This window comes from Protomyctophum bolini, assembly GCF_963924005.1.
Source record: "Protomyctophum bolini genome assembly, chromosome: 23".
Classification (NCBI taxonomy): Eukaryota; Metazoa; Chordata; class Actinopteri; order Myctophiformes; family Myctophidae; genus Protomyctophum; species Protomyctophum bolini.
Genome location: NC_137884.1, coordinates 28,151,026 through 28,175,758, shown reverse-complemented (window position 1 = coordinate 28,175,758; position 24,733 = coordinate 28,151,026). Strand labels below are relative to the sequence as shown.

The 24,733-nt window shown below is 47.2% G+C and overlaps 1 protein-coding gene across 1 annotated transcript in view; it reads right to left on the bottom strand.

Moving 5' to 3' along the window:
- LOC308311024 (staphylococcal nuclease domain-containing protein 1-like) overlaps positions 1-24,330 on the bottom strand; it is a gene marked incomplete at its 5' end in the record, with an annotated part of 92,025 nt that extends 67,695 nt beyond the window's left edge. The window contains 4 exons of the mRNA XM_080757521.1: positions 2,081-2,222; positions 22,831-22,883; positions 23,005-23,076; positions 24,183-24,330. Of these exons, the coding sequence (XP_080613647.1) occupies positions 2,081-2,222; positions 22,831-22,883; positions 23,005-23,076; positions 24,183-24,330 (415 nt within the window). The remainder of the gene's footprint in view (positions 1-2,080; positions 2,223-22,830; positions 22,884-23,004; positions 23,077-24,182) is intronic.
- Between the last annotated feature and the right edge of the window lie 403 nt (positions 24,331-24,733).

The following is a 24,733-nucleotide window of genomic DNA, read 5'->3' as shown; positions in this document are numbered from 1 at the left end:
CAGATGTTTTTTTTTTCATTTGACTGACATGGGGGTCAAAATGCTTCTGGCGTCTTTCATGTGCAGCCAAAAAGGTTGCACTGTGCCCTCTCTGTCCCATAGCCGGTATAGCACTGTGCCCTCTCTGTCCCATAGCCCGTAGCACCGTGCCCTCTCTGTCCCATAGCCGGTATAGCACCGTGCCCTCTCTGTCCCATAGCCGGTAGCACCGTGGCCTCTCTGTCATTTGATCATTCTGCATTAGAGTCCGGGCGCTGCCCTTTTGGAATCATTCCCGTAGATTTAATTGAATACAGCTGGCAGCCTTCACTTAACATACATTTTTATCCACACTCCCCCCCTCCCTCTTTTTTATATTTTTATCATAAGTAAAGTAGCCTTGCCAAGCCATGGGGCCCAGAGGGGCATGATCCTATCTCCTGTTTCTGTAGCGTGAGGCAGCTTGATGTACAAGTACACCCCCTGGACATGACGCTAGTATGTCACAGGGACTTAACCCCCTAATCCAACCCTTGATGCTGAGTGTCAAGCAGGGAGGCACTGGGTCCCATTTTTAGAGACATCCCAGTCTCAGGGCGAACACTCTAACCACAAGGCCACTGAGCTGGTGGCTTTTTATCATAGCCATTATAGTATTTTATCCAACATAACAAAGACTCTCTCTCCTCTGTAATAATAAACCTTCTATTCTGTGCAGTTTGCATACAGTACAGTACATTGTACAATAACAACAACAGCAGAACTGTACACATCTGTTTGTGTTTACCTGTGAGAAGGGGACGTAAACAAACCAAAAGGCCACTGACACACACACACTCCTGTACACACGCAAACACCTGGGGCTGTACTGGGACATAACGTCAATATAATAATGAATTGCATTTTTATAGCGCTTTTCCAAGTGCTCAAAGCGCCTTACAAACGGTCCATTCATTCATACATTGGGAGGTGAAGCGGCGAACAGTCGACGCCAGCGTCCTCACTTCCCCCACATTCACACAACGACGGTGGCGAGCACACAGCGACCGACTCACTGGAGGCAACGTAGGGTTCAGTGCCTTTGCTCAAGGACACTTCCACATGTGGGACAGGAGGAGGAGGAGCCGGGATTCGAACCGCACCGACCCACGGATCATTGGACGACCTGCTCTACCTCCTGAGCCACAGCCGCCCACGATATCTTGTCAGACTATAGATATGGTCCAGGATATCTGCAAACTTTTGATGATTCTGAGTGAACGCTGTAGTATGAACTTATTATGAAGTAATAAGGCAATAACTACGTTTAGAATAATTATGGATATAAGAGGTCTCTGCTTGTTTTCCAGGGCAGGTTGAAACCATGGTGGGCTGCCTATAGGTCTGACCTTACAGTGCACTGTGCATACTGTAAGTCTGCAAAGCAGTACACAGCTGCAGCTAATCAAATGAATAACGGGTCTGTTATGAATTAGCTGTGCGTCAACGGCTCTCACACACCAACGGCTCACACCAATGGCTCTGTCTGGGCACACCTACGTCAAACACAGCCATTATTAAATGTATTAGCACTAGCTGAGTCACTTACTAGTCAGCCATTTTTTTAATTTATGTTTTAACAAACTAAATAAATCAATCTATATATGGTTTCATGATATTGTCCGCCAATATATATGAGAATTTGCCCACTTTTTTGGCATCCATGATGACCACGTACTGTATGTGGTCTAAAAGTGTGAAAATCATATTTTTCATTTCACTGCGCCTTTACAATCAAGTATAAAACGTTTGGGGACCACTGGGCTAGACGACACTCGTACCACATGCTATTGTCCTCCCCATAGACACACACAGAGTCCATGGTACCCGTCTGTCCCCCCATAGACACACACAGAGTCCATAGAACCTGTCTGTCCCCCCATAGAACACACAGAGTCCATGGTACCTGTCTCTGTACCCATAGACACACACAGAGTCCATAGTACCCGTCTGTTTCCCCCATAAACACACAGAGTCCATAGAACCTGTCTGTCCCCCCATAGAACACACAGAGTCCATGGTACCTGTCTGTCCCCCCATAGACACAAACATGGTACGGTACCTGTCTCTACGTCCTGGGCGTAGATGTGCAGCATGTCTGTGATCTCGGTGACGTAGACGGATTTGTAGTTTGCCACTCGCTCCTTGTCCTCTGGGATGTGTACCGTCCCCTCCACTGGCTTCTCCTCGTAGTTGGCCCAGATCTACAGTAAACACACACACACACACACAGGTCAGTGGACAGTGGAACAACAGGAGAGTACAGTATGTGAGCTCTAAGTTTCCATACATGATGGAACAAAACACAGAGACAACTCTGGACTTGATACAACACAGTGGGGACAAACACCAGCTGATGACACGGCACACCAAATCATCACCGACAATGACAGCGGCGGTGGTTCAGCGGTAGAGTGGCTGGATGGTAACCGCAAGGTTGCCAGTTCGAACCCTGTGGGCTCCCACAGAGTTAGTGTCGAAGTGTCCTTGAGCAAGACACTGAACCCCAAATTGCTCCCGGTGTGCTGGTTGGTACCTTGCATGGTTTCCGCCGCAATCGGTGTGTGAATGTGTGTGTGAATGGGTGAATGTAATGCACCATCTCTGTAAAGCACCTTGGATAAAGGCTGCTATATAAATGCACCATTTACCATTTACAACTTCACACTGGAGTCAAGATAAAATACTGAATCAAGAATGTATGAAAGTTTCACTTTTCTAATCATATTACGGAAGAAAAATGTGCACAATACACTTTTCTTTATTTTAGAAGGAGCTGTATAATATACAGTAATTAACTTTTCAATTATTCGATTAATAGGGTAAAAAAAAGCTAAATGATATAATAATTGCCAGGTAAATAATCAATAGGTTGAAGCGTTGCACCTTCAGCCCTGCTGGGCGAACACGAGGCGTGCAATCAGCGTTACATCCATACCACTGTATCGCCCTTTTAACACATTCTGACCTGAGATCAGATCCTATGAATGTCTCCTACATCCTGACAGTTTACCATTCTGACATGAGATCAGATTCTATGAAAGTCTTCTACATCCTGACAGTTTTCATTCTGACCTGAGATCAGATTCTAAAAATGTCTTCTACATCCTGACAGTTTAAAAAAAAAGCTATGTTTACTATGTCAGTCGTTCCGTATAGCCAGACCTACAAGCTCGTAGCGCGCCACTCAGTGGCACGCTATGAGCTTGTAGATCTGCTATTTGTCAATAGCTAAAGCATAGCATAATGCTATAACACCAAAAGGGGGTTCCCGCCCAGAAGGGGTTAATCCACCCACATGACCCGAGCCAAATGTCAGCACGCCGGGAAAATTAAAAGGTCAAGCCCCGCATTCGATTCCCATCAAGTGGCGCAATTAAAAAAAGGAAGCCCGACGCAACCACGAAAGGTCAAGGCTAGCACCGGCGTGAACATCATCTCAGCGTGAACAGCAGCATCACACGGCGAAAAACCCCAAGAGGGAGACGATGGACTGACAGCAGAGCTTCAGAATGCACCTAATATACTGAAAACACTAGGTTCAGTATGATGCACCTAATATACTGAAAACACTAGGTTCAGTATGATGCACCTAATATACTGAAAACACTAGGTTCAGTACACTAATAACCACCGTGTCTTGGGGATCGGGGAACAATCCTTATGCTTTCTTTCTATTCTTCCAGCTCAGTGGCCTTGTTGTGGTCAGAGTGTCCGCCCTGAGACTGGGAGGTCGGGGTTCAATCCCCGGCCGGGGTCATACCAAAGACTGTACAAATGGGACCCAGTGCCTCCCTGCTTGACACTCAGCATCAAGGGTTGGATTGGGGGTATAAGTCCCTGCGACATACTAGCGTCATGTCCAGGGGGTGTACTTGTACATCAAGCTGCCTCACGCTACAGAAACAGAGATAGGCTCCTCATGGCTCGGCAAGGCTACTTACTACTTACTTTCTTTCTATGCTGTAAAGGAAAAGGAGTAGGTGTTGCAGAACTGGTGATTTAATTGACTGACTGACTGGCTGGCTGGCTGGCTGGCTGACTGGCTGGCTGACTGACTGGCTGGCTGACTGACTGGCTGGAAATACTGGCTGACTGGCTGGCTGGAAATACTGGCTGACTGGCTGGCTGGCCGGCTGACTGACTGGCTGGAAATACTGCACTAATGCATACAACCAAAGGTGGAGAAAAAAAGCACTCAAATAAGAAATAAAAGGAAAGAGAAAGTCTGTTATTAAAACGTGTGCTTGAGTAAAAGCACAAAAGTGAAATTATTATGCAAAAAGGACCAACAGTAAAAAGTACTCTCAATTTGCTGGATGGGCCGTTTCACACGTTTGCAAATATCTAAAATGCACGAGTTTAAAAATAATCACAGTGCCTCCGAGATGTTTGAGAGAATTGAAAATACTCCAGTGAAGTAAAAAAGCTAAATGAAAATTGTACGGTACTTGAGTAAATGCACTTAGTTACTTTCCTTTCCATCACTGAATACAACAACCGTTCAATTATCTGTAGGAGTCAACTGGATGTCAGGCATAACATGAGAGAGAACACACACACACACACACACACACACACACACACACACACACACACACACACACACACACACACACACACAGTCACACACACACACACACACACACAGTCACACACACACAGTCACACACACACAGTCACACACACGCTAAACCTCCTATTATAAATACACATTCAGAAACATCCACATGCTTCGACCAGCCAACAGACATTTCCCCAGCAGCAGCTGTGTGTGTGTGTGTGTGTGTGTGTGTGTGTGTGTGTGTGTGTGTGTGTGTGTGTGTGTGTGTGTGTAAGCAGGTCATATCCTGCATCAAGGTTGGCTTCTCCGAGCGAGGGCAGGAGACTCATTAGGGAGGAGTGGTTTGCCTCGGGCCACATATCAAACAGTACACAGTGTGTGTGTGTGTGTGTGTGTGTGTGTGTGTGTGTGTGTGTGCCTGTGTGTGTGTGTGTGTGTGTGCCTGTGTGTGTGTGTGTGTGTGTGTGCCTGTGTGTGTGTGTGTTTACTTGTATTACTGTAAGTTCTCTGCTTCACCTCTAGTTCAACGCGGCGGTGCAAATGGGAAGAAGGAAATTTAGCGGGATTTCAACAGCCTCCACTTCATGTTTCAGCTGTGTTTCTAAAACCTTTGTTGCCCGCACCACCACCTCAGCTGGCTCCTTTCCAGGCGAAGGAGCAGCGGTTCTACTCCCAGTCTCTCTCGTGTGACTGAACTTCTCACCCTATCTCTAAGGGAGATGCCAGCCACCCGTCGAAGAAAACTCATTTTGGCCGCTTGTATTGTATTTCCATCGCTTTTTTGACAAAAAAACTCCCAAATCTGTACAACAATGTGCAAACACAGCAGCAAGATTTGTGTGCTGCTGTGATAGGAGAAGGATATCAAATGGAACACAACCACCCTAAAGACTAATCATTGTGTATATTCCTGCACTATACCTGCGTCGAGTGACCTTGGTACATATAATTTGATCTATTGAAGATTCTGACCTTCAAATGTACATCATTTTTGTTTTGATTGCATTGCTGTATTGCTCTTTATGCTTTGGCAATGTAAACGTATGTTTTCTCATGCCAATAAAGCCCTTTGAATTGAATTGGTAGGGGAAATAGCCAATGAGGACTTTTTGCACAACAACACCTGGACCTCTTTGCTGGGGACGTAACAACTACAAAGAAAGGTAAGAACGCCTTAATTCTAACATTGAATTCTCCTTTAAGTTCGGTCAGCACGCGTGCAAATTAGCAAAAATATCTAGTATAAGCTTGTAGATATGCCATTGTTCGTAATAGGGCTTAAGTGTTTAATTTGTAAAGACAGAATCATCCCTGTTATTTATTCCTTTAAAAGTATAGCGTATAGTGATAATACTATTGGGCCAATTAGTAGTTTGAGCTAATTATTTAACTGCATGATATCACAGAGCTAATTAGGTTATAGAATGTAGTTTCAATAACACCCTGCAACCACCCAGCCACACACACACACACGCCTCTGCATGTATAGCGCTATGGCGTCAGCGCTACGCTAATTATATCTTTTCTATTTTTTGTTTTAAACGTTGGCTCAGTGCATGCAGTGCTAACATTTCAATTACCTCTCGGAGGTGGTGTGCGAGTGTGCGAGACGTTCAGAGCAGCTATTTGACTACGGGAGGTGTGCACGTGTGCATGTTAGCATGGCGTTTAAGCCATTCTGGGCGGCGGGAACCCCATTTTGGTGTTATAGCGTTATGTTATGATTTAGCTATTGAAAAATAGCAGACCTACAAGCTCGTAGCGCGCCACCGAGTGGCGCGCTATGAGCTTGTAGGTCTGCTATTTTTGATAAAATCGAAGGACGACTGACATAGAAACATAGCTTTTTCAAGAAAACTGTCAGGATGTAGAAGACATTTATAGAATTTGATCTCGGGTCAGAATGAAAACTGTCAGGATGTAGAATAACATTTATAGAATCTGATCTCAGGTCAGAATGGGTTAAGCCTCATTTAGAAGTATAGTGGTGCGACACCCGTGCGCAACTAATGACTCTTTTTCAGACTAAAAGAAGGTGAGTGTAGCATGGCACCGTGCCGTGTGACGCAGCATTCATTCTTTCATTAATTCGCCCGTATACTGCCAGCATTTTGTGTAACGTGTGTAACAATTACAATTCAATTCAACAGTAGTCCAAACAAAACCAAATCAAATAAATCTTCCTCTCACCGATGGTGGTTGTATTCCTTAAGGCTCATACATAGTCTGGATTTACGGTGGTGAGGTGACCACCGAACTACAACATAACGTCACTGAGGTGACTACTGAACTACAACATAACGTCACTGAGGTGACCACCGAACTACAACATGACGTCACTGAGGGTGACCACCGAACTACAACATGACGTCACTGAGGTGACCACCGAACTACAACATGACGTCACTGAGGTGACCACCGCAACTACAACATGACGTCACTGAGGGTGACCACCGAACTACAACATGACGTCACTGAGGTGACCACCGAACTACAACATGTTGTCACTGAGGTGACCATCGAACTACAACATGACGTCACTGAGGTGACCACCGAACTACAACATGACGTCACTGAGGTGACCACCGAACTACAACATGTTGTCACTGAGGTGACCATCGAACTACAACATGACGTCACTGAGGTGACCACCGAGCTACAACATGACGTCACTGAGGGTGACCACCGAACTACAACATGACGTCACTGAGGGTGACCACCGAACTACAACATGACGTCACTGAGGGTGACCACCGAACTACAACATGACGTCACTGAGGGTGACCACCGAACTACAACATGACGTCACTGAGGTGACCATCGCAACTACAACATGACGTCACTGAGGGTGACCACCGAACTACAACATGACGTCACTGAGCCGTGGTGAAGAGCAAACCACCGCCACCGCTCCAGCCCTTCTCTCTGTTTTTACTCACCACCGCTCAACGTTATTTCAGCTCCGGTGGTCAGCTCACCACCGGAGCGGTGGTCACCTCACCACCGAAAATCCAGACTAGTATGAATAGGCTTTAACACTCAAAGTTAGTAACTGCAGGGTCCAGCAATTGTGAGTGAGACACTACAAATAAAAATGAATGACACCGAGTACACATTATTTTTACCAAAATAAATTACCAGTAAGACGCGCAAATATTTATTTTTAAGTTATTATTTTTTTAAGTTAAGTTATTTTTAAGTTAAGTTTTTAACTTAGCCATACCAATATAAGGAGTCCCCAAAGCAGCTATACGTCCAAATATGGAGTGTGTTGCATCAATCACAAACAAATCACTCAGCTTCATATCAAAGGGGACACACACACACAGACACACAGACAGACAGACATGATCTGCTAGGTCTCATAGTAAGTGCTCACTGCGTTCGCAATAATACACTTTAGTGTAAAAACGTGTTTAGCTGAACACCAAACAAACTTTACAAAATTACAGTTGTATTAATTACTTAATTCTTCATTGAAAACAAACAAACTAACTAGTCACCAGCAGTAGTGCTGGGGCTTCCCTCATGTTAGCCACCCTAGCAGCTAACGCATCAAACACTGTTAGTTATCACTCACCAGGGTTTGCAAATGAAATCAGCACATCAGTAGCTGCTTTAGATGACTCAAAGTTGCTCCTCAGTCCTCACAACAACCCAATGTCATTAATGCTGTGTTTTGTTCCACACAACTGATTATTATTATTCTATATTTTCTTAAAACAGAAGTTTAGCTTTTCACTCTGTCTGCTCTCTCTCTCTCTCTCTCTCTCTCTCTCATATTGATTAGGGCTCGTTTCACCTGCTGTCAATTGAGCCTGTTGCCTGTGTGCAGGGACAGCAGTTGAAGCTAACCTAGGTTAGGTTCACTAGCCACCTAGCAGCTAATGCATCAAACACTGTTTATTATCACTCACCAGGGTTTGCAGATGAAATCAGCACATCAGTAGCTGCTTTAGATGACTCAATGTTGCTCCTCAGTCCTCACAACAACCTAATGTCATTAATACTGTGTTTTGTTCCACACAACTGACATTATTATTCTATGTTTTCTTAAAACAGAAGTTTAGCTTTTCACTGTCTGCACTCTCTCTCTCTCTCTCTCTGTCTCTCTCTCACTGATTAGGACTCATTTCTTTCACCTGCTGTCCCTGCACACAATTCAATTCAATGGGCTTTATTGGCATGAGAAAACATTACGTTTTACATTGCCAAAGCAGAAAGAGCAATACAACAATACAGCAATACAATCAAAACAAAAATGATGTACATTTGAAGGTCAGAATCTTCAATAGATCAAATTCTATGTACCATTCTATGCACACAGGCAACAGGCTCAATTGACACTCGTTCAGACCAGTTTTTTGGGCAATGTCTCTCATCTAAATAAGGATGAACTGATCTGAGGGGTTTTTCTGTGTACATTTCAGTGTAGTGAGGAGGGGATATGACTGAATTAATTAATTGTCACTTGTTGAGGACTTTTTAACGGTTATTTATTTATTCATATTGAAGGATGAGTTAGGCGCCCATTTTAATCCATTGCATTTATATATTTATTGTAAAAGGGTGCTTTAGTCCATTTTAAGCTATATTCTGGACCTGGGTTACACGTGCAACCCTTATTTTGAAGGATCCACGGGACACCCTCCAAAAAACAGAACCGGATGTTACTTACTTACGGATCAGATATTTTACTTTCGCTTACCGAGGACACAGTCTTTCTTTTTGTGTCTTTAGCCTTTATTTTATATATTTTATGGAGGGCCAGACAGTAGGCTGACAGGAAATGGGGAGAGAGATGGGGGGGGGGGGAAGACATGCAGTGAAGGCCGTCGGGAGTCGAACCCGCGGCACACTGCCAGATTGGGTTACCAGCCAAGGTATCTAAAAACAGTGTTTTTAGCAGATGGCCGCCCACCCTAGAGTCGGGTTCTGCCTGAAGGGGAGTTTTTCGTTACCATTGTCGCAATATTGCTTGCTCTGGGTGGATCTTTGTTGGTTGTAAAGTGTCTTGAGACAACTTGTTGTGATTTGACACTTTAATAAAATTGAATTGAATTGAAGGTGCCTGGACCGCTCTGAGCCACGGGCCAGGCCCGAACACACTGAGCACACAGGGACCACTGAGCCATACCAGGCCCGAACACACTGAGCACACAGGGACCACTGAGCCACGGGCCAGGCCCGAACACACTGAGCACACAGGGACCACTGAGCCATACCAGGCCCGAACACACTGAGCACACAGGGACCACTGAGCCATACCAGGCCCGAACACACTGAGCACACAGGGACCACTGAGCCATACCAGGCCCGAACACACTGAGCACACAGGGACCACTGAGCCATACCAGGCCCGAACACACTGAGCACACAGGGACCACTGAGCCATACCAGGCCCGAACACACTGAGCACACAGGGACCACTGAGCCATACCAGGCCCGAACACACTGAGCACACAGGGACCACTGAGCCATACCAGGCCCGAACACACTGAGCACACAGGGACCACTGAGCCATACCAGGCCCGAACACACTGAGCACACAGGGACCACTGAGCCATACCAGGTCCTAACACACTGAGCACACAGGGACCACTGAGCCATACCAGGCCCGAACACACTGAGCACACAGGGACCACTGAGCCATACCAGGTCCTAACACACTGAGCACACAGGGACCACTGAGCCACGGCACACAGTCTTACCACAAACCATTACTTTATTTTACCAGGGACGCAAAATCTGGGACAAGAAATGCGAGATGAAGGCATTCTAAAAGGAACATAAACCGTGTGAGTGGATGATGCGTGCAACGATCAAGATGGACGTTTAACTTACATCGTTTACATCATAAGAATTAGCAACCCAGTGCTCATGTGAGTAGCATGACAACGCAAGCCATCATAACCCACCATTAAAAAAAGGACCCTTTGGCGTACAGTAGATCTACAACAATGGCACATTAACTGCAGTTTCTATTAGCTTTGATTCCCCATCGATGACGTCACTGGAGGACGGGTTCTGAACTGCCCACGGGCCTCATATGAGACGCAGACTGAGTAGGAAAGAAATGGTGCCAGTTAAAGGACCACTTCACCACTTTTCAACCTATCTTCATTATAATAGGTCCTCACTAATAATCATGAAAAAAAAAAATTCTACTGGGTCTGTGTCTCATAGGAGGGCTGTGGGCAGTTCAGAAACCGTCTTCCAGTGACATCATCGATGGGGAATATACAAGCTAATCGAAAATGCAGGCTTTCTAGTCCTGAAAAGTTGCAATGTGAAAATGGAAGCCATCGTTCTCACGATAATGAAAATCTAAAAATCTTTGTAAAAATATCTTGTTTTAAAAAAAAATCTGCCTAATGATGTCACTGGAAGACGGTTTCTGAACTGCCCACAGCCCTCCTATGAGACACAGTGAGTAGGAAAGTATCGTGCCATTTTTCATGACTATTAGTGAGGACCAATTATAACTCAGGCTATACAGAAGCCCGTTGACTTGAGGAGGTGCATGGGTGCTATAGCGAGGTAGGCTAACCGCTATAGTGCTGCCGAGATAGGGACCTTTATTTGACGAGGAAACGAGTGACACCTTGGCGCAGCCTTGGTCGCCCTGCGCTGCCCGTCAGACAGCCCGACAGAGGTCAAGGGTCACGTCCAACAATTACATTCAATTATTCATCCCACCGACGCCAAATAAAGAAACGCGGGCGGGGTTAGGGAAGAGGGCACGCAGCGGAGAGAAGGCAAAGGGAGAAAAAGAGAATTGTTGGCAACGGATGTGAGGGCGACTCGGAGGTTAATGGAGACCCAGAAAAAAACCCAGTGAGAGACACACACACACACACACACACACACACACACACACACAGTCACACACACACAGAGCCTCAGGTAATATACATTCTACTCACAAAGCAGCTCACCGGGGCGTTTAACCCATTCTGACCTGAGATCAGATTCTTACGAGGTTTCCACTGGGACACACACTGGTCTGATGAACCCATTCTGACCTGAGATCAGATTCTAAAAATGTCAAGTCGTTCTTCGATTAAAAAAAAAATAGCAGACCTACAAGCTCGTAGCGCGCCACTCGGTGGCGCGCTATGAGCTTGTAGATCTGCTATTATTAAATAGCTAAAGCATAACATGATGCCAACACCGAAATGGGGCTCCCGTTCAGAATGGTTTAATCAAACCTGCAGCACCAATCAGGGCTGACACAGATTAGCGTGTCACCATTCATTACCATGGCAGGCATCACCGCGGGGGAGGGAGGGGGAGGGGGGGGTCTCTGGGTAATGGGGGGGGGGGGGGGGGAGACAAGGCTGACCCGCCGGGCCGTCTGACCTTTGACCTCCAGCGGTGTGTGCTGTTGTGTTGCCCATGGGCACGCGGTGACACATGCATGTGCGCACATGTCATGCACACACACATAACCCTCTTCACATGTATGTTATATACTGTATGTGGGCCATAGGCAGAGTCACACTGCTGGCTGTGACAAGAGAGACACACACACACACACACACACAGTCACACACACACACACACACACACACACACACACACACACAATGACCTTCCTTGGGCATCCAACCATCCCTGTTTGTTCCACTTGAGTGCAGGTATGAGAGAGAGAGAGAGCGAGAGAGTGTGTTTGTGTGCGCGTGTGTGTGTGTGTGTGTGTGTGCGTGCGTGTGCGTGTGTGTGTGTGTGTGTGTGAAAGAGTGAGTGAGTCAGACAGACAGACAACTGCCAGGACACTTTGCCCTGACCTTCACTACTTGAATGAATGACCACAGATGTCATCATGGTCTCCACCAGCCAGAAGGCATGATGGGGAGAGTATGTTCTGCACTCTGTGTCCATGTGTCTGTGTGTGTACAGCTAATCTCCTCCACAACAGCCTGTTATAGCGCCACCATGAGGCCGACATTTTGTTTATATTAGGCATAGACATTTTTATCTATCCATACACTATCTCTATAGAGCAGTCCCGCAGTCCCGCCCCTTCGAGAGACCCGTGAAATAAATCCCCGTTCATTTTCCCTCATAAGACTTTTCAGAAAGTATTTATTTAAAGACGTTTATACGCCGCGGGCAAAGACAACTGTTGCCGTGACAAATCATGACAACAAACACACATTTTTCAAACACTTTTTTTGTTGTTTTTCTTCTTTGTAATTATTTGTTTGGTCCAAAATACTGTGTGTGATTTGTCACGACAAGAGTTGGCTTCGTACGACGCTTAAAAGGTCTTTAAATAAATGCGTTTGGAAAAGCCTAAAAAAGAATAATGGAGAATAATTTCCTGGGCCACTCGTCGTTCTGAAAGGGGGAGGGACTGCAACGCTCTGTAGTCATCTGATCAACACGCACCTGTCACACTTTACCATATTATTCCATCCTCATTGGCTATAAGATTGCGTTCCACAGTTTGCAGGATTGGTCTGTTTTGAACAAAAATGCCTCAAATTATAAATGGCGTGCAATTTCCGTCAAATTATGCACACACATTCCCACTAAATAAAATTCAAAATCAGCGTAATGGTGGCGCAAAAACATGCCAATTCATGTTTTCATCTATAACTGAACCAGTCAACATTGTACGCACACTCCCTAGATTTCTAAGTGTCTTCTACATCATTTTGATAACAATTAATTCTTAGCTAAAAGTCTCTAAGGGTGTCCTTCCTGAGGGTGTCTACCTTATGGCGGTAGGAAGGTTTGTGTGTCACAATGACCCTGAAGGCTATGCCGGCTGGACTCTCAAAGCTCCTGGCCGGTCCAACCATGGAGGACAGGTGGATGGATAGTGGACAGACGAAAAGATGCCAGAAAACCCCCTTCTTAGAGTCAGGCGTTGGGATAACAACCCCACGCTGTAAAAAAATAAAAGGTTACGGAAACTACGAATACCAACTACTATACCATCACCTGGAGCAGAACGGTAGAGGCTGAAATGCTGGAGATGGGTGTCTCATGGGGCACACGGTGTAACTGGTTGCCAAAGACCGTAATAGGTGGAGGAACATTATCGATGCCTTTTTGCCCCATCGGGGGCGAAGAGCAAGTAATGAAGAGTAAGTAAGAAAAGTAATAGTGTCTGAACAAAACAAAGGAAACGTTGCGCTGCAGCCAAAATGTTCTTGAGGAATTCCTAACAAAATCCCCCCCCCCAGCAGTCACTTCTTCTCCCCGTGTTCTGTATAAAACAAAGCAGTGTTTGGCGGGGGTAAAGAAAAGCCCAGGAAGATGAATGTACCGGAGCTAAGCGCTTGTTTCTTGGCTAAAGGGCTGGTTGGAGTTATAATTCCCCAGCCTGGCAGAGACTGGGAGGAGCTCAGTGGAGCCACGGAGACCATGCTAGGCTAGCCCGCCGCTGGCTGTGTTGGCTGCCTAGCTTTAGCTCCCACCGCAGGATTTAGGGAAAAACTCAGGGGGGACCTTTCCCTACTTCACCGATTAGACTAATGGAGGCTCTGTTCCATTCTGGTCAAACAGACAGTGGGCATGTTGGCTCACTGGAGACTCTCTCTCTGCTACACGACTAAACACCGGTCCTTGAGTGGGTTCCAAATGTCCCTGTAAGCGGGGTCTGTCCCCGTACGCGGGGTCCGCTTGCTTCCAGGTATTATTTAGAACACATTTTGTATAATCGAGCTCAGGACTAAAAATTGCTTAATTATCAGCGGTAACACCTGTGATGAAAGTAGGGAAGGGGTCCAAGTACTTTTCTAAATGGAGTGTGTGCATTTATAGAGTGGGGAGGCCTACAGTGGGGAGGCCTACAGTGGGGAGGCCTACAGTGGGGAGGCCTACAGTGGGGAGGCCTACAGTGAGTGGGGAGGCCTACAGTGGGGAGGCCTACAGTGGGGAGGCCTACAGTGAGTGGGGAGGCCTACAGTGGGGAGGCCTACAGTGGGGAGGCCTACAGTGGGGAGGCCTACAGTGGGGAGGCCTACAGTGGGGAGGCCTACAGTGAGTGGGGAGGCCTACAGTGGGGAGGCCTACAGTGGGGAGGCCTACAGTGGGGAGGCCTACAGTGAGTGGGGAGGCCTACAGTGGGGAGGCCTACAGTGAGTGGGGAGGCCTACAGTGGGGAGGCCTACAGTGGGGAGGCCTACAGTGGGGAGGCCTACAGTGAGTGGGGAGGCCTACAGTGGGGAGGCCTACAGTGGGGAGGCCTACAGTGAGTGGGGAGGCCTACAGTGGGGAGGCCTACAGTGGGGAGGCCTACAGTGAGTGGGGAGGCCTACAGTGGGGAGGCCTACAGTGGGGAGGCCTACAGTGAGTGGGGAGGCCTACAGTGGGGAGGCCTACAGTGGGGAGGCCTACAGTGGGGAGGCCTACAGTGGGGAGGCCTACAGTGAGTGGGGAGGCCTACAGTGGGGAGGCCTACAGTGGGGAGGCCTACAGTGGGGAGGCCTACAGTGAGTGGGGAGGCCTACAGTGGGGAGGCCTACAGTGGGGAGGCCTACAGTGGGGAGGCCTACAGTGGGGAGGCCTACAGTGAGTGGGGAGGCCTACAGTGGGGAGGCCTACAGTGGGGAGGCCTACAGTGAGTGGGGAGGCCTACAGTGGGGAGGCCTACAGTGGGGAGGCCTACAGTGAGTGGGGAGGCCTACAGTGGGGAGGCCTACAGTGGGGAGGCCTACAGTGAGTGGGGAGGCCTACAGTGGGGAGGCCTACAGTGGGGAGGCCTACAGTGAGTGGGGAGGCCTACAGTGGGGAGGCCTACAGTGGGGAGGCCTACAGTGAGTGGGGAGGCCTACAGTGGGGAGGCCTACAGTGGGGAGGCCTACAGTGAGTGGGGAGGCCTACAGTGGGGAGGCCTACAGTGGGGAGGCCTACAGTGAGTGGGGAGGCCTACAGTGGGGAGGCCTACAGTGGGGAGGCCTACAGTGAGTGGGGAGGCCTACAGTGGGGAGGCCTACAGTGGGGAGGCCTACAGTGAGTGGGGAGGCCTACAGTGGGGAGGCCTACAGTGGGGAGGCCTACAGTGAGTGGGGAGGCCTACAGTGGGGAGGCCTACAGTGGGGAGGCCTACAGTGAGTGGGGAGGCCTACAGTGGGGAGGCCTACAGTGAGTGGGGAGGCCTACAGTGGGGAGGCCTACAGTGGGGAGGCCTACAGTGAGTGGGGAGGCCTACAGTGGGGAGGCCTACAGTGGGGAGGCCTACAGTGGGGAGGCCTACAGTGAGTGGGGAGGCCTACAGTGGGGAGGCCTACAGTGAGTGGGGAGGCCTACAGTGGGGAGGCCTACAGTGGGGAGGCCTACAGTGAGTGGGGAGGCCTACAGTGGGGAGGCCTACAGTGGGGAGGCCTACAGTGGGGAGGCCTACAGTGAGTGGGGAGGCCTACAGTGGGGAGGCCTACAGTGGGGAGGCCTACAGTGAGTGGGGAGGCCTACAGTGGGCCGTAGAGTTCGAGGAGCGCAGTGGGGCCATGGGGATGCTAGCCGCTGGCTGTGCCTATACCTCCCACCAATGGGATGCAAATGCTCCACCAATGACACAATCACAAATGTCACCCTAATACACACGCACGCACGCGCGCACACACAGGTGTGTGAATAAACACGCCCCATCTGACAGACGCACGCACAGTCACACACACCAACCCCTCCCCCGGGGACAAAGGAGGACGAGACATATTCTGAGTGCTGATAAAAGGTGACAGCATGTCAATTCTAATGATGTGAGCTTGATCCACTAGGACGAAACACACAACACTGCACGCGCTCACACACACACACTGACAGACATACACCCCCCCCCCCTTCCCCCCGTTGAATTTGCATGCAGCCAATTGGACAGACATCTGCAGCAAGTGAGATATTTCTATCAGTTTGGTTCCGGACAGACCAATGAGGACAGGCCAATGAGGACAGACCAATGAGGACAGACCAATGAGGACAGACCAATGAGATCATGTCTCTTTATTAACTCACATGAGAACTTGCACCGTGGCTTCATCATTAATTAATTACTGCCCCCCCCCCCCCCCCCTCCCCCCCCCCCCACATAAATGGGTGCTTGTTATTCATAAATGTTCTCTTTGGAAATCAATTTAGCCCCCTATTATATTCCTGATGTACAGTAGCCCCTTTGGGGAGAACAGTTCATTAATTAATGGTGTGTGCGTGTGCGTGTGTGTGTGTGTGTGTGTGTGTGTGTGTGTGTGTGTGTGTGTGTGTGTGTGTGTGTGTGTGTGTGTGTGTGTGTGTGTGTGTGTGTGTGTGTGTGCGTGTGTGGGTGTGTGTGTGCGTGTGTGTGGGTGTGTGTGGGTGTGTGTGTGTGTGTGTGTGTGTGTGTGTGTGTGTGTGTGTGTGTGGGGGGGGTATACATTTATTTCATTGCTGTCGGGTGAAAACCATGTATGTCCATAAAAACATTCCATTTCTGTCATTACTTCAGAGACGTTTCAAAGTGGTGAAAATAGCCGATCTACAAAGTGCACAACGAGTCTTAGACTTATAGGGTATTATCCCCTACCTCGAGTGTAACACTTTTATACGTCAGAGTAGGGCACTGTTCTGAAAAAAACTAAACTAAAACTAAAGCACAGAATAGACTGTATGTAGTCTGTGGGATCTAAAGCAAATCCAAAATGAAATGCATTTTGTTTTTTTACTGTCCATTCTACAACTCCATCAGGGAGAGACTTTTTAATAAGATAGACCCCAAACCATGAATTTGTAATATGGTTGGAGGACTTCGAGAGACTGAAGCGCCTGTTTCAAAAAGTACACTTTTTCATTTGCCTCATTCCTTGAGGAGAGGGCCATTTACATGTAAAATGTTTTCATTTAGTTTACTTTTTTGTTGTTCGAATAATGTACAAATATGTATGAACAGGAAGGACTGTAGTAGTGCCAGTTGTATTCAGTGTATACTCTGTGAAATGTGTCATATATAATCCCATATGGGATAATGGGCCAAAGTGGCATGACACGGAAATACAAAATGTCATTCATTCATACGGAAGTTGGAGAAAAATGGAGATATTAGGTTTTCCGGCTGACAGCGATGGTCTCTGACTGTGTTCCTGTCTCTCCCTCTCTCTCTCTCTGGGTGTGTGTCAGTGTCTCTCTCTCTCTCTCTCTCTCTCTCTCTGTGATTCTCCTCCCAGCCCTTCATCTCAGGAGCTTACTGTAACATCTGACGTCCTCCTAAATCTAAAACCCCTCCTTCCTGCCCACGCTGTGACAGCTGCAGCTCACTTTCACTTAACCCATTTTGTACGGGAACCCCTTTTGGTGTTAGCATCATGTTGTGCTTTAGCTATTGAAAAATAGCAGATCTACAAGCTACGCTACGAGCTTGTAGGTCTGCTATTTTTTGAGAAATCGAAGAACGACTGACATTTTTAGAATCTGATCTCAGGTCAGAATGGGTTCATCAGACCAGTGTGTGTCCAGTGGAAACCTCGTATGAATCTGATCTCAGGTCAGAATGGGTTAACTACTGTAGACAACGACGCTGAACAATTCTTACTGTGCAAGAAGACACCGGCTGGTGCATTATGCAAAGACACACGAACGCCGAAAACACAACAACGTGCATGCACGGACTGATCAAAAATCTAAGTAGAGTAATTTCTACTGCTATTAGTGACGGTTATTTGATTGTTCAATTAGCCGTGCTCTGTCTACAGTACATCACCCACGCCTACAACCCCCCCGCCCCCCCCGGCCCTGACTGACCACATCAAAGCCCCTCTCGAAGCAACGGCGTTATCCATCGAATGCCAAAACACAGTCCTGGCGTTGCATGCAGAGTGGAGAACGGAGAGCCCCTCATTGAGAATCTGTGTCAAACTCTGGTATTAACCCATTCTGAACGGGAACCCATTTTGGTGCTTAGCATCATGTTATGCTTTTAGCTATTGAAAAATAGCAGATCTACAAGCTCATAGCGCGCCACCGAGTGGCGCGCTACGAGCTTGTAGGTCTGCTATTTTTGAAAAATCGAAGAACGACTGACATACAGTAGAAACATAGCTTTTAGAATCTGATCTCAGGTCAAAATGGGTTAATGAGTTGTGGGAGATCGGGGGTTGGGAGACCCTGGGTTTCCTGGATGGTTCGATGACGCCGTCCATATTGACGAAGCCATTATAGGTTGAGGCGTGATTAGCAGGGAATGACGATTGCCGGACACTGGATAGACCCCCCTTTCCCCCTCACTGTATATGTTTCTTTTCCCTTTTTGCTTCCTTTATGATGAAATCCTGTTCTGTTCTTTAACTATATAGAAAGTGTATATTTGTACGTCTCTAAATGTTTTGATGAATTGAACATGGTGGACCCTGTTGTAAACAAGTGTATAATGCTTAATTGGGTCGTCCTCCACTCACAGTTAACAGTCTTTGCATTGGGTTTGTACTCGAAATGTACTGTAATTCTGCAAACTGTTAATACATATTTCAATCAATCAATCAATTCCCTACAACACCTTAACCATGTGCACTAACTACAGCAGGGGTTCAAAACGTTTTTGGCCGGGGACCCCCGGAAATGCTTTGGCAATGTCTCGGGACCCCCACCCCTACAATAAGCTACAATAACCTTAATAATACACCATACAAAACACCATAAATAAATACTGAAACCAGATATAATCATTATAGGGAGGTGTATGAATGTACTATGTGTATGATGTAAACTCTTCATTTCCCTTTTTTTTGGAGTGTTGCAACCACTCCAAGGAACAGCAATGTCCGTGTTCACCTATGTGTTGGTTCACCTATGTGACGTTAATGAGCACCAGTAGGGGCGCTGTTTTGCCAGAAACAGAGAGAGCAAGACAGTGCTGCACTGTTGCCTGCTAATGAGAGAGAGAGAGAGAGAGAGAGAGAGAGAGAGCGAGAGAGAGAGAGAGGAGGGGAGTCGCACTACTCAGTTCACATGGGTGTGATTTTTCAGAAAAAAAAAAATATATATAATATGGGGACCCCCTTTACCCCCTTCAAACCCCTCTGTATCCGGATGTGACGTGTCGTCAGCTTGGAGATCTGCTGTGTTCTGCAGAAGCTTTTCCTCCGCAATAACAGAAAAGTGAAAAGAAACTATACTAGCATAGAGCCCTGAGGGACTCCGGCGCTCAACCATAATATGCTACACTTTTACCACCGCTGTTCAAAAGAGCTGCATCTGACCAGAGATCGTGTAATTCTCTTATATCTCTCTATCGTAATTCTCCATCGTTCATCTATATCGCTCCATCTCTCTCCATCAGAAGTCAGCTCATGAATCATACAATACATAACACATTCTGACCCGAGATCAGATTCTAAAAAATGTTCTTCTACATCCTGACAGTTTTCTGAAAAAGCCTATGTTTCTATGTCAGTAGCAGACCTACAAGCTCGTAGCGCGCCACTCGGTGGCGCGCTATGAGCTTGTAGATCTGCTATTTTTCAAAAGCTAAAGCATAACGTAATACACCAAAAGGGGTTCTCGCGCAAAATGGGATAACACAAGAGACTTTATATCGCTGGATCAATATGGTTCAAAGTACACCCCCGCACGGGTTTTCAACAATTTCATGGCAGGCACTTTATTTGATATTCCGAGGCTATAAATCAAAGAAACCGCAACGTTTGATAATATAATTCTGCCGTCCTTGAGAATGTTTGAGCTGTAAAGACCTTTAGAAAGTCCTTAACCCATTCTGAACGGGAACCCGTTTTGGTGTTAGCATCATGTCGTGCTTTAGCTATTGAAAAATAGCAGATCTACAAGCTCATAGCGCGCCACCGAGTGGCGCGCTACGAGCTTGTAGGTCTGCTATTTTTGAAAAATCGAAGAACGACTGACATTTTTTAGAATCTGATCTCAGGTCAGAATGGGTTAATCAGACCAGTGTGTGTCCAGTGGAAACCTTGTATGAATCTGATCTCAGGTCAGAATGGGTTAAGGTCTGACACCGTAATGCGTGACAGGGAATTCATGCTTTTTAATTTAGATATATAATCGATTTCTTTTTAAACTGTCCTTGGAGCCCCACCCACCCCACGCACCCCCAACCTAGCCAGCCGGAGGGCTTTTTTTTAAATTTATTTAGGACTTTGATTGCAGTGATATAAAAACTGCTGAATTATGCGCATTATGCGGTTTGGTTGCAAATTGATGAGCTTTTGAGATCTCCCTAAAGTCTGAGTTAAGACTTTTGTAGATGTTTTATTTCTCCCTCTCTCTCCCTGTGTGTGTGTGTGTGTGTGTGTGTGTGTGTGTGTGTGTGTGTGTGTGTGTGTGTGTGTGTGTGTGTGTGTGTGTGTGTGTCTTCTAAATCATGACAGTTTTAACCTTATGTTTCTGTATCAGCGGTGGTCCGAACGGTTTGCGGAGCGGTCTTGATCATTGGAAGGTCGCTAGTTCGTATATCCCCGGACCGGCACGTTAAAATTACCACCGCTGAAGTGCCCTTGGACAAGGCATTGAACCCCTACCATGAAATGTTCTATGAGCAGGCCTGGCTGTAAACAAGTTATTGAGCTTAGTCCAGTTACCCTGCTGGGTAAACATAGTACCTTTCCTTTCCTTAGTCCAGTTACCCTGGGTAAACATAGTACCTTTCCTTTCCTTAGTCCAGTTACCCTGGGTAAACATAGTACCTTTCCTTTCCTTAGTCAGTTACCCTGGGTAAACATAGTACCATTGCTTTATCTCCACTGCCCCATCTAAAAATATGTTGTTCCAGGGACCTCCACAAAAGCTTAAGTTAAAATGTTCACTCTGTAACAATATATATATTGAAAGATTTGAGGCCCATTTTCACGATTTTTCAAAAGCTAGTAAATATAACATAATGCTTAGAACACCGAAAGTGGTTCCCTTCCCAAAATGGGTTGAATCGATGAATAATTTATACTACTGAAATCCAACGAGGCATTATGCAAAAAAACTAAATAAAAAAAGAGTAAACGACATCATAAAAGCACTCCATTACACACGGCAATTTACACAAATCACAGCATTTCTGTTGCATATATTCTACAATACTGATTATGGAACATCTTTATACACAGTTATGAAATTATAATATTCTTGCTGATGATAGACGGTGGCATAATGCCGGTTCAGTGGTGGAACAAAGTACACAATTTTTCTTAAGTAACAGTATCGATACTGCAATATAGTATTGAGTATCGAAAGTAAAACTACTTATTATGCAGAATGCCCCACACACACACACAGTCACACAGTCACACGTCTCTCAGGAATCGAAGGCCTGCAGTTTTCCATTAGCTCGGATTCACAAGTTTGTAGATCTGCTATCTTCACTACTTCACTCTTTTGTGATTTATAGGCCAGTAGGGCATTGATAAAATAAAATAAAAAATTCAATATGGATGTACTATATGCAGATCTACAAGCTCATAGGGAGCTTGTAGGTCTGCTATTTTGGGGGAAATCGAAGAACGACTGACATAGAAACATAGCTTTTTCAGAAAACTGTCAGGATGTAGAAGAATTTTTTTTAGAATCTGATCTCAGGTCAGAACAACATGTTACATGGATGTACTTTATGCAGTATGCCATGCTGTTAAACAACATGTTTGCTTGAGGGCTAAAGCACTATAGCGCAAAGGGGATATGGATTAGGTATATGTGTGTGTGTGTGTGTGTGTGTGTGTGTGTGTGTGCGCGTCCGAGCACGATGTGACAGTGTGTGTGTGTGTGTCTGTGCACCTTCAAATGCCATTTTAATAAAACCATCCATCATGTTTGTAGTGGCGATGCTGAGGAATGCGCTCTCTCTCCCCCTCCCCCTCTCTCTCTCTCTCCCTCTCTCTCCCTCTCTCTCCCTCTCTCTCCCTCCCTCCCTCCCTCCCTCCCTCCCTCCCTCCCTCTCTCTCTCTCTCTCTCTCTCTCTCTCTCTCCCTCTCTCTCCCTCTCTCTCCCTCCCTCCCTCCCTCCCTCCCTCCCTCCCTCCCTCCCTCCCTCCCTCTCTCTCTCTCTCTCTCTCTCTCTCTCTCTCCTCTCTCTCCCTCTCTCTCCCTCCCTCCCTCCCTCCCTCCCTCCCTCCCTCCCTCTCTCTCTCTCTCTCTCTCTCTCTCCCTCTCTCTCCCTCTCTCTCCCTCTCTCTCTCTCCCTCCCTCCCTCCCTCCCTCCCTCCCTCCCTCCTAAGTGCAAAGGTCCATTTTTCAACACTGAGGAGCTTTTAGAACCAATGAGAAAATGAGTGATTTGATGAGAGGTTCATGTCAGGCGGCCAATTGGAGTACCGCGTGGGGTGGGTGGGCCGTGGGGGGTGGGTGGGCCATGGGGGGTGGGAACTCTGGATAGATTGACAGGCGGGACACCGGGGGGGGGTTGAGGGGGGGTTGTGCTCCATCGAATCGATCAGAGTTCATCTGAGGTAACGGCCGATGAGGATTGTTTTGGTGACCCGGGCTGACCCGGGGCCGAGCTGGGCCGACCCGGGGCCAACGCCGTCTCCCCTGACACCTCTCTTTTCCTCTCCCCGTGGTCTGATGGCACCACAAGCACGGAGAAATCGGTTTAATTAAAAAAGTTTAAATTATAAATAAAGCATATATATAGGCAATCTCCACAAGCTCACAATGTGTCGCCTCGCAAAACACGGACTAATCAATTCAACCAATTATTTAAAAAAAAAAAGAATACTCCAAAGAAAACGTGATTCTCGATAATTTGCTTAATCGTTAAAATGTAATCGACAATTCGGCGAGCATCTCATTGACAGACAATATTAGTGCTCTCCTCGGCTCTCTTGACTGACAGGTGTCGGGCTATCACCCCGTTCACTGAATGGTCTAGAAGTTGGGTAAACCACAGGGAGGCGGGGTCAATCCTTAAGGACATCACCGCCGCGAGTATGATGGCCTCGACTCTTATCACCGTTTTAGGTGATAAGCTATCACGTAAAACGGTGATAGCTTATATCTCCACAAACTATGAGAGTATGTATGAGGCCTTATATTAACCCATTCCACAATTCCAAGCAGAGCCTCCAAGGTTAAGAGGGGAGGGTGATGGTGCATTAGCCCTGGGTGGCTCGCCCCTGTGTCTGCCCGGGGGATGGGAGGGTGAGGGGTTAACCCATTCTGACCGGGAACCACATTTGGTGTTAGCATCATGTTATGCTTTAGCTATTGAAAAACAGCAGATCTACAAGCTCATAGCGCGCCACCGAGTGGCGCGCTACGAGCTTGTAGGTCTGCTATTTTTTTAAGAAATCGAAGAACGACTGAAATTTTTTTTAGAATCTGATCTCAGGTCAGAATGGGTTATAATCAGACCAGTGTGTGTCGTCCAGTGGAAACCTGGTATGTAATCTGATCTCAGGTCAGAACGGGTTAAGCGAGAGGGAAGCCGGTTGGACAGCTCCGAGGCGGATGATTGAGGGTCCGGTGGCGTGTTGGTATGCAGGGTGAGGCGCCGCGCGGCGCCCGGGCCCGGCCCGGCGTTTCCCTTTCCTTCAGCTTGCCCTCATATTCAGATGTAATGCATGGCTGCCTTGGTCACAACATAGCCATAAAACACACACACACACACACACACAGGCCGAGAGGAGTGCATGAGGACACAACGTTGCGCGCGCGTACAGACAAACGTGCAACAGCGTGGCCTTGAGGGAAGGGAGCGGGTGTCACACGGCGGCCTGAGCTACGACCAGCGGCGCCACCTGGCATCGTTACTGCCACGGAGGAGGGGAATGCGTCACTAAGAATACGACTATACCCTCGTAGTTGTTGTTGCATCAAGGCCACGCACGTTGTTGTCGCGGACACCCCCCCCCCACCCCCCCACACACCCCCCGCACGACAACATGTCAGCCACACACACACACACACACACACACACACGGGCCCCGTGCTTGACAACGCCATTAACCCATTCTGACCGGAGATCAGATTCTAAAAAAACAGTTTTCTTGAAAAAGCTATGTTTCTATGTCAGTCGTTCGTTCTTCGATTTTTGAATAGCAGACCTACAAGCTCGTAGCGCGCCACTCGGTGGCGCGCTACGAGCTTGTAGATCTGCTATTTTTCAATAGCTTATAAAGCATAACATAATGCTATAAAACACCAAAAAGGGGTTCTCGCCCAAAATGGGTTAAAAACTACGGATCACGCCACGGAAAGCAAAATGAAGCCGATCGAC